General features: G+C 39.9%; 1 protein-coding gene across 1 annotated transcript in view; it reads left to right on the top strand.

Annotated features, from left to right (window-relative positions):
* Nucleotides 1-305: 305 nt before the first annotated feature.
* ltk (leukocyte receptor tyrosine kinase) overlaps nt 306-10,665 on the top strand; it is a gene marked incomplete at its 5' end in the record, with an annotated part of 33,521 nt that continues 23,161 nt past the window's right edge. The window contains 6 exons of the mRNA XM_030781448.1: nt 306-423; nt 2,234-2,383; nt 3,148-3,376; nt 7,400-7,539; nt 7,892-8,032; nt 10,090-10,239. Coding sequence (XP_030637308.1) covers nt 306-423; nt 2,234-2,383; nt 3,148-3,376; nt 7,400-7,539; nt 7,892-8,032; nt 10,090-10,239 — 928 coding nt within the window. The remainder of the gene's footprint in view (nt 424-2,233; nt 2,384-3,147; nt 3,377-7,399; nt 7,540-7,891; nt 8,033-10,089; nt 10,240-10,665) is intronic.

The raw sequence follows: 10,665 nt of genomic DNA, 5'->3' as shown, positions 1-10,665 counted from the left end.
TCCCGGATCATGAATGAACATTTTCCCCTCAGGTTTCACTCACTGATTTCAGTGTTTTTTTTGTTCTTTTTTTTTTTTTTACTTTTTTTTTTTTTTTTTTGAAACCGCACCGATTTGCCGAAGCATTCCGTTTCAAAGGCCCGCCACTCCTGTTTCCCATCAGAACCTTTTGTTTGGAAAACAAACCTGGAATCCGCGTGATCTTTGATGTTGAACTTTGCACAGCACTGTTGACCAGTAAACTCAGGCTTTGACTTGATGTAGGGTGACACAATAAAACTAACTCTCTCTCTCTCTCTCTCTCTCTTTCCATTTCCCCCACAGTGATCCAGACAAGTCACACGCTATTGGACAAACCGGCTGAAGAGAGCGTTCTCGCACGATTGCTGCCTCATGACTTGAATCCAGCAGACGAGGGCCAAAGTGAGGAAACGATTTTTTTGTTCCTGACTCTCCAAATCAGAACGACTCCCTGTTAGCATAGGTTCCACTGATATCATAAGTTAGGAACGGTTCAATGGAAATATTTCTCATTTCAACACTACATGCTGTTTATGTAAGACACCAGTCCATATGACGTGCACTGACAGGACAACATTTAAAATTGAATTATTTTGAGGGTGGGGTAAACTTGGGCAATTAGAGATACACTCGTTTGGTCCATCATTTGTCATTCAACAATGGAGGGTTTTTTTTTTATTTCTTTTGGACTGAGATACAGGATAAAACGTAGGTCTACAGTGCAGCTGTTTCGTGTCTGACTGCATTAACTAAGAGGAAAACCTTCGTCACTAATAAACATCTTAGTTACGTTTTACAAAGAATCAATGTAAACGATTCATTTGTAAAACGTGATGGCAAGTTTTACAGATGTCTTCATGAAGAGCACGCTACTGTATCTTTGCAGATTTTGCTGTTTCCGCATTTACTGTAGTTACAGTGTAGCATAGCTTTTTAATTGTCTGCATTTGTGCGTGTGTTTTTTTTTTTTTGTTTTTGTTTTTTTTCATCTGGACAAGAAAATGCCCCCCAGATGATTATCTGTCTTCATAAAGGGTGCCTGACTCTCAGCCTATTGTATTTGATGTATTTTTCCTCAGATGGTTCCCTGGGCTTGGTTGCTCGTGGGGTATTTCCTTATCAATAATCTCATTATGATTCCAAAGACAGACTGTCTCCACCATCTCTATGTTTGGACATTGGGAATGAATTGGAAAGCTCGTGTTTGCGCACCGCAGTTTTTACGACTCTGTCCACTGGATGATGTATGTGAGCTGACGGCTTACAAAGCTCCTTCACTCCTTGTCCTCTTCCGCTAAATTATTTATACTTTAAAGGAACCGAATGTGTTTGAACAACACCACACAAACAACACATGAATGTCCTCTAGAATCTCTATCATAACGGTCATTATAGTGAGCGGTTGCACTAAGGAAAACTAAAAACACGGTCCTGTCATACAAATCCTTATGAGTTATTTAGACCATGTCCCAGATTACTCCACAAATTCCTGTTTCAGACGAATTTGTGAATTTGTTTGTGACAACTGTAATCATTTCATTTAATTCTAACTGCACACATTTCCTATCATACCACTTTTACTGGTTCAAAGCTTATACAGAAACTGAACACACCTCACATGTATTGACGATGGTCACTGCTGTACGCTGAGATCTTCAGTATTGATGATTGATATTGAAGATAGTGTTTAGTACCTAGTGAGTCAGTGATTATCAGATGATAAATTCAACTACTAATCTAATACTGTTTTTTGGAGTCAACAAATTCTCGTAAGAAGACTCGTGCTACCGTTTTGGTGAATTCAACTGATTCTGTGACACATGTTTTTTTTGGGGGGGGGGGGATTTACAGCGTAATGGGTGCAAACACGTTTCTACTGGGCTATGGTGTGTTCACTGCTTTAAAAATCTGAGCTCTGTTGCAAGAAATCGATTCAAGCCATCAAGGAAAACAAGAATGAAAATACTGAAAAACCTTATTACTGTTTTCTTTTATAATATTTTGTGGGGGTTTTTTGTCTCTCCATTCCAGCTCAAAAAGTTGATTTAATCTGTTTCTCCACTCCAATTTTTTTATGCTGATTCTTCAACGGCTAAGAATTCTCCCCTGATTCTTTCTCTCTTTCTTTCTTTCTTTCTTTCTTTCTTTCTTTCTTTTTTTCTTTTTTTTTGCCTAAAAGCACTGATGTTGTTTCGCTTGCATCCATCTGCAGTTACCTCCTGCGATTTTGAATCTCCGTGTTCCTGGAGCCTGTCCAATCAGAGCTCCAGAGGTGACTGGTATGTGACGACGCCATGGGAACAGCGCTCGCTGAGACAGGGCTCACCTCCAATCACAGATCACTCGTCTGGAACAGCAGAGGGTAAGAGAGACATATAACACAAGGCACGTTGCATTCAAATTCTCTCTTCTGTTTAGACATTCGGTGATTTATTTTCAACATCTGGAGATTTAGGACACACGTTATAAATTATTAAGATGTCTGTAAAATGTTTTTCATTGAATTATTTCACCCTAAAGCTTCTTCATGGTAATAAATGGTTTTGTCGGAGTGGGGCGGGCCATCCATTTATTGACTGGCTATTGGGTGTTTCTGTCTGTTTTCTTTATGTGTACATAAAGCTGTGTATTCTTGCATTAAACAAGTTTTGGTCACATCACATCATTGCTTAGCATGGTATAATTATGTATGATGTCCATAGAATGTTTTCTAAATCTGGGAAATGTTACAGTTATCTATTTCATTTTTTTTTTTTTTCCAAACGTTACAATCGGCTAAAATGGAGATGTCTCCATACTGAGGCATTGTAATTGGTGCAGGCTTTGCCTAATAAATCTTATACTTTATTATTTTTTCATTTTCAGGCTTGAATTTTTTTTTCATTAAATATACGCAGATGGCCAAAAAAAAAAGACTATGTGAAGCAAAAACGTGTTGCTTGACGCTGCAAATTTTGTCTGCTTCTTTTGACATAGTTGCACTTCATCCAAAAAAGTTGCCCTCAGTTGATTTAACGTTGAACTGTAACGCACACTTTGCTTAAGCATAATCTGAGCTTTTTCTGTAAAAAAACAAACAAACAGGTCTTTATGTCATAATGACTTTTGACCTTGTCCTTCCGACAGGGCACTACCTGCTTCTGCGACCGGATTTGGCTTCCCGGGCGTCCTCGGGATGTGAGTTTTCCATCACCAGTCCAATTCTGCCATACAGCGCCCCGCTGTGCCAGCTTCACCTGGCAAGCTTCCTCTCGGAGCCCCGTGCAGGAAACCTGTCCGTCTCCATTACGCAGCTCCGCTCCGGGTTCACCCTCAGCTCCCTGCTTCTCAGCGGTGGCAAACAAAACGGCCTGAGGTGAGTGGGGGTCCCGCTGTGAGGGCTTAAACCTCTCTGACCTTCGGTTCACATCCTCTGCGGTAACATCTAACTAGTGACTCCATAGATTATGCGCTATATCAACTTGATTCAGAAGAGCCTTCTGTCGTAACCTCCTAGAGGTGCCAAAAATAACTCTCTTCCAGATTTCTGTGACTCATCACTCGTGTGCCTGTGAGGGGTGGATGAGGATCGCTTGTACTGACGATGCGGTGTATGCAAAAGACGCCGTTAGAGGAAAGAACAACTTGCATGCCACGCAGGGACATCGTTACTTGTCTGCTCTGTCGAATTATTTGACAGAATAAGTGTGTGTACTTTTTAAGCGATAAATTGCTGTATCGCAGGATTGATGTTTCAAATGGCCGAAGAGCCGTTTGATGTTAGCTACGCTCATGCTCGTACGATTTCTCGCTGCGCTAAGCGTTTGAGCCGTGAGGAGCAGTTCTTTTCCGTACGCCTTTTCTCAGAGGAAAAAAAAGACAGTGGTATTCCTTCACTTTTTTTTTCTCATGAAGACTCTCTTAGTATTGATTTTGTGTTGGCCACTGCTATTCCGAGATGGATAAAAGGATTTTGTTTCTAAAAGCAGGCCCTGGCAGTTTCGTTTGTGCATAATCGGTTTTGGCAGTCCGGGGGTAAAAATGGTGATGCTATATCATTTTAAGGGTGGTAGCTACGACAGCATGAAACTCTTTCTCTGTTTTGGCTTCTCTGAGCCTTTTAGCACAATTGACTGGAAAAAATGCTGAGAGTAGCTCGGTATGCTCAACAAAGTGTCTTTCGGGTCGTCCATTTTGCTCCAAAACACCTATCTGTGTTTTAGACGAACAAATAAAGAAAGACAACACGTAGACCGACAAAACCATAGACTGTTATCACTGAAAAAGTCAAATGAAAACTAAATAAAATATATGTTTGTTTGTTTGTTTGTTTGTTTTTTATTCATTATATATGCTTCCATATCCATACCGGCCATATCAATAACATGTGTAGTTCTTGGGAACACTTCCCAATGCCACAACCTGTCATTACAATCCAATTAAACAGTATCATAAATGGCTGTTTTTCTCTTCCCAGTATTTGACCTCTGTGTTAACATTTTCCCAAGCGTCTGCCTCGAAATTTTACTGATTGCTATTAAGAACGTAACAAAAAAAGTTTAATAGTAAGTAGTTAAAACTGAATTTCTGTATATCCTTTTTTTTTTTTTTTTTTTAAAGGACACCTAATTTTGGCACCATATGTGCAAATTCTCACTCGGTGCTTTGAGGAACTATCAAAACCCTATGTTGAGTACTCTGATAATGATGTTTGCAATAAAAAAGAAAAAACTCACTGCCAGGACAGGACAGGATGTCTGGAGGATCTCAGCTGGAACTGATTACCTGAAGCACGGAAAAGCCATGAAACTCTATTTAGGCTCATTCACTGGTGGACGCTGTATTTCAATTTTATATCCGCCGTGTCGACCTAAATTTAAATTTCGATTTATAAGGGGAGTCCTCTCTCTGGGATGTGATAAGGGGCCTTTAAATAGCCTTGAGAGGTTTTTATCTCTCACGTGAGCTTCCTCTGATGGAGGGATTTGGATGATATAGATTTTTGTGGATGTAGGATTTAAACACTGTGAGACCACCCAGTCTGCTCCTCTGTGAGCATTATGGTGTGTGAATCTCGGTCAGGAATTCATTCTAAAACTTGTACGTATGAAGAAATAAATAGAGAAATGAGTGAACAGAAAAAAGGGAGCATTGGAAGTATGAAAGTGCTTCAAAGTATCATAGCTGGGTTGTGAACTGTGATTATAGAGAAAAGTATCACAGCTGGGTTGTATATTGTGATTATAGAGTAATGTATCATAGCTGGGTTGTGAACTGTGATTATAGAGTAAAGTATCACAGCTGGGTTGTATACTGTGATTATAGAGTAAAGTATCACAGCTGGGTTGTGAACTGTGATTATAGAGTAAAGTATCACAGCTGGGTTGTATATTGTGATTATAGAGTAAAGTATCATAGCTGGGTTGTGAGCTGTGATTATAGAGAAAAGTATCACAGCTGGGTTGTGAACTGTGATTACAGAGTAAAGTATCACAGCTGGGTTGTGAACTGTGATTATAGAGTAAAGTATCACAGCTGGGTTGTGAACTGTGATTATAGAGTAAAGTATCACAGCTGGGTTGTGAACTGTGATTATAGAGTAAAGTATCACAGCTGGGTTGTATATTGTGATTATAGAGTAAAGTATCATAGCTGGGTTGTGAGCTGTGATTATAGAGTAAAGTATCACAGCTGTGTTGTGAACTGTGATTATAGAGCAAAGTATCACAGCTGGGTCGTGAACTGTGATTATAAAGTAAAGTATCATAGCTGGGTTGTGAACAGTGATTGCAGAGTAAAGTATCATAGCTGGGTTGTGAACTGTGATTATAGAGTAAAGTATCACAGCTGGGTTGTGAACTGTGATTATAGAGTAAAGTATCATAGCAGGGTTGTGAACTGTGATTATAGAGTAAAGTATCACAGCTGGGTTGTGAACTGTGATTATAGAGTAAAGTATCACAGCTGGGTTGTGAACTGTGATTACAGAGTAAAGTATCACAGCTGGGTTGTATATTGTGATTATAGAGTAAAGTATCATAGCTGGGTTGTGAACAGTGATTGCAGAGTAAAGTATCACAGCTGGGTTGTGAGTTGTGATTACAGGAAGCAGAGGGAAGTTGAGTTAGTGGCATTTACGGAAAGTAATTCCATTTTTTGTTTTATTTTTTGTTTATGTGAGAAATGTTTTTTGTGACATACTGTACATCAGTGTTGTGCAAGTTACTGAAAATTGGTAATTAGTTACAGTAACTGGTTTCTTCTTTCAAAAGTAATTGAATTACTTTACCAATTACTGCATATAAAAGTAATTAGTTTCTAGGGACAGTAACTTTTGTGTTACTTCTAAATGTTTGCCTCAATCCTCTTATTAATGCATACCAAGCAAATCAGGCCTTGGCTGTTTGGATGGAGTGGTTCCTTGGCAGTGGCATTGTTAGTTCCCATCATTCGGGACTAAAGCCCCAAATATTTTAAGCCCAGCCCCAAATATAGAGGGAAAAATAACGTCCATATTTCCAGGACAGCAAGCTCACATTGCCTGACCTGTTGGCTATTGTGTGGGCTCATGCTGATTGATTCATTCACTCGTTCATTGTGCCACCTAAGGTCACGTGACATTAGATCATAAACAGGAAATTGGGTGAATAGGCTGTGTAGGTACACAATCCATCCTGGCTGCCTGATCCGTTCTGCACTTGCGCAAAAGTCAGCTAACCCTAACCCTACCTCTAACCCTAACCCTAACCCCTAACTCTAACCCTAACCGTCAGTGTGCGTATATGCAGAACAGATTGTGCTTCTGGGGACAGATCGTACACTTCCAGGCTGTGTTTGTCTGCTATAGTCTGCAGTTGTCCAATAACAATTTCACGCAAGACAAAAGTAATGAGCCCCAACCCATTTAAATCTCACTAATTGTAACTGTGTTATTTAATTTGAAAAGGTAATTAGTAACATTAGTCGTTATCAACAAAAGTAGTGGAATTACAGTAACGTGTTACTTCCAACAACGCTGAACACACACACTCACACACACACACACACACACACACACACACACACACACACACACACATACTTCATGTATGCAAGAATCTGGGGACTCTCCTATGATCTTTATTACACCAAAAGTAAAGAATAACAACTTAAGTCCAACCCTAAACCAAACCAAAAATCACATTTTTAATTTTACCAATCACAATTTTTTTTTTTTTAATGTGCCTTTTTACTAGTGGAAACTAACACAGTGTTTTTTCTGTGAGATATCCTCCAAAGTTAGCAAAAAGAAGTATACACACACAAAGCGCACACACACACACACACACACACACACACACACACACACACACACAAAACATTCTTGGCCATATTAATGTTGGTCTGGTGTCCGGTACAGGTCACAGTGGGAGGAGTTGCAGGCTCTGATTGGTCAGCTGAATGAACCATTCCAGGTCGCAGTGCACTACTCCGTCTGTGGCAGTGAGGGAAGCGGGACGCTGGCCATTGATTCGCTGGAACTGAGGGACTGTGATTTTGGTGAGTCCGAGAGATTCGTCTCCAAACAACTTAAAACCACATGGTCAGAGTTGAGCAGATGACAAATGTGCATTCAATGTTCTCTCTTTCATGCCTGACATTTTCAATCCATTGGAAAAGCGGTGGGAACATTTTGAACGTTTCCTTCTTAAGCAAATTCAACAAAATTTCTATTCTAAACTGCTGTGGTCTGATCGCTATTTTACTCTCTTCCCAGAGATTGTTTTTTTTTTGGTGGTTTTTGTTTTTGTTTATTTGTTTTGGCTTGGTTTTTTTTTTTTGGTTTTTTTTTAAGTTTGAACTCCTTTCACAGAGTTTTGACTAAATCACCTCTCTCTGTGGCTTCACTCAGGTCCTCATGAATTGGAAATGGCCACCGACTGTGACTCAGACCTCGTCTTTCACTGTGACTACGGAGAGTGCATAGACAGAAGCAGGGTTTGTGACTTCCACACAGACTGCCCCCTTGGACAGGATGAGGGGTTTACCTGTGGTGAGTGAGGTGTTGGTGGCATGGCATTTTGGGAGGTGTCGCCAAAACAACTATACCTCTGATAGAATTAATGCTGATTTTCAAGTTACACTTCAAGTTGTCCTGTTCCCTTCAGGTTCATTAAGTATATGGTAGAAGTTCTTGATGTTTGTATTTGAGTATGGAAACTGAGGTCAGTTAAACTGATTACTCAATCGTTCTAAATAGTTATCTACCAGCGTGCACACTACTGTGTTTTCATGTTGAGTGAACAGACTGAAATGTCCATTTCTCTGCTATAGATAATGTCTTGCTTTACTAATTTGAATTAGTTACGGAAATTTAGATGCAGTGATTTTTATCGCTGGCAAAGATGTTCAGCTTAACTAGCTGCTGGATCCCCTCATCATTTCTAAAAGTGTCCTACATAAAGTTATGAGCAGGGGGGTTAGCCAAGCGCACAGAGGTCCCAAATTTCATGTTTTATTTACACCTCTTGTGCTACAGTCTTTTCCAACAGCCAAAATGAGACTTCCTTTTTAGCGGTCGAATAATTCATTACATTTAAAAGATTCTTCCGGAAAGAAGCTGCATTGTGATAAATCCCTACATAATATTCCCGAGATCACTTTTCCCTCCATTTGCATTTCAATGAGTGAGTGGAATGAAGCCCCGGAGAGTTATGTGCAGGCACCAGAGGAGGAAACTCTGGACCAACTGGTAGCGCACCGTGCCACATACATTAGCAGTATTAAATTTGATAGGCTGCGTTAAAACTTCTTAATCTTTACAGTGCAGCTTGTGGATTAGCTAGCCATAAAGAACTTCCCCTCCACTGTAAGAATCCTCTCCACGCCACCTGACTGAGAGCCAAAAAAAAAAAAAAAGAGTGAAAATTGAAAAAATGTGAGAGATTTTATTTTATGGGACAAAATGTGTTCCAGGTTATTTCTGTTGTGGCGTGGCATTCAAAGTTACTTTGAGTTTATTTGAGCTCGTTTAACTTCAATGTAAAGAAATGAGCCAATTAAGTGCATAAACTGTGTGAAAAAAAGGGAAAAAAAAAAGAAACCCTCCATGTGTTGAATGTTTAAAGAAGTGTTCTTTTGAAGACCTTCAGCAGAATGTGCCTGCAACACTCCGCAGGAAAACATATCGAAATCTTCTCTCACACCACCTCTTCAAGTTCTGCACATTCAATCAAAAATATTCATCATTTAATGCGTGCAAATACCTTTGAGTGATCTGGCAGGGAACAGAGTGGGTACTTCCAGTAAGTAATGAAATAATTGGCACAAGCAACTGAAAGCATAGAATTGTGGGACTCTGGGGAGAGAAAGTCTAATGGAAACCCAAAGTGTTGGTGTGGCCTGATTCGAGCCTTCACAGCATACCGGTGCGCTTCCCACAATTCCCTGCTCTCTGCCTCTAAAGCATTACTGTGGCTTATTTGTTGATTTTGGAGACACATCACATTACGCTTACAAAATATTGTGGAAAAACAGTCGTAGAAAAAAGGTTGAATCCGAATTCAGACAAAAGTGATTAATGATATGCATCTGCTGAAGAGCTTTTCTGGTTGACCATAATGTCCTGGTCAAATACACACTTAAAAGCATTTTGGAGGTCGATCGTATCCCAGTCGTCTTAACAGAGGTTATTTTGCTTGTCTTTCTGCCCTGATTACGGCTGAGAGGAAGAGATGGGGGAGACAATGGAATTTTTAACCCAAAATTGACAGCTTTATAGAATGTTATACACTGAATACCATTTGCATACTCAGTCATGTCAGGAAAGCGGTCCCGTAGAGAAAGGATGAGAGGGGAAAAAAGCTAAATATTTGTTAAGTGTGTGTGGACAAGGCCAGACATGTACACTTGAATATACTTGCATATGTCTACAAACAGACTGTCTTTGGGCTTTCAGTTCATTTTGTTTTTAGTGCCATTTTGTTCTTGTTTGCAAGTTAGGTTGTTAAGGTTTCTGATAATGAAATATAACATCCCATAGACGCTCTGTGTTGTGAAGGACATGTCGAAAGTGGTTTGTTTTTCTTTTGCCTAATTTTATTTGAACAGATAATCTTCCCCTGGGATCTCACTGCTCGTTTGACTATGGTCCGTGTGGATGGTCAGTTTCGAAAAAACAGTCTCACTGGAAACTGGTCAGTGGGGAACAACTGGATGAGCACAGAGACCTCCTAGGAAACACTCTGCAGCGTACTCAAGGTAAAACCATTGACCCCCCCCCCCCGCACTGGACAGGAGCACAGGACGAGCGCTGTCTAGTACAGTCTTTAGAACCATTGTCAGGTTTTAGGTCAGTTTCATTTCAGTTAAAGCAGTATTGGGATTGTACTGAAATTTTGTTTCACTGACTGTAAATCTACCACCAATATGTTTCAGTGCGCCTTCGACTGAACTTATCATAATTCCCCAGAACAGACTGACTTTCAAATGTACCATACCCCTGGTGCTTATTTAAATCTGCATGAGAAATATGACTCTGTGTTTAGTGCAGTGGATTTTCAAAATGTCTCTGTGTAAGCAATAGTGAATCATAATAGACTGGCAGAATGAGGCACCTCAGAAAGAGGTTCATAAATTACAATTATTGAATTTGACTCTCTCTCTCCCTCTCTCTCTCTCTCTCTC

The sequence above is a fragment of the Chanos chanos genome, chromosome 1 (genome assembly GCF_902362185.1).
Source record: "Chanos chanos chromosome 1, fChaCha1.1, whole genome shotgun sequence".
NCBI classification, from domain to species: Eukaryota; Metazoa; Chordata; class Actinopteri; order Gonorynchiformes; family Chanidae; genus Chanos; species Chanos chanos.
Note: the sequence above shows the minus strand (reverse complement) of the source record. Positions and strands in the feature narration are given on the sequence as shown.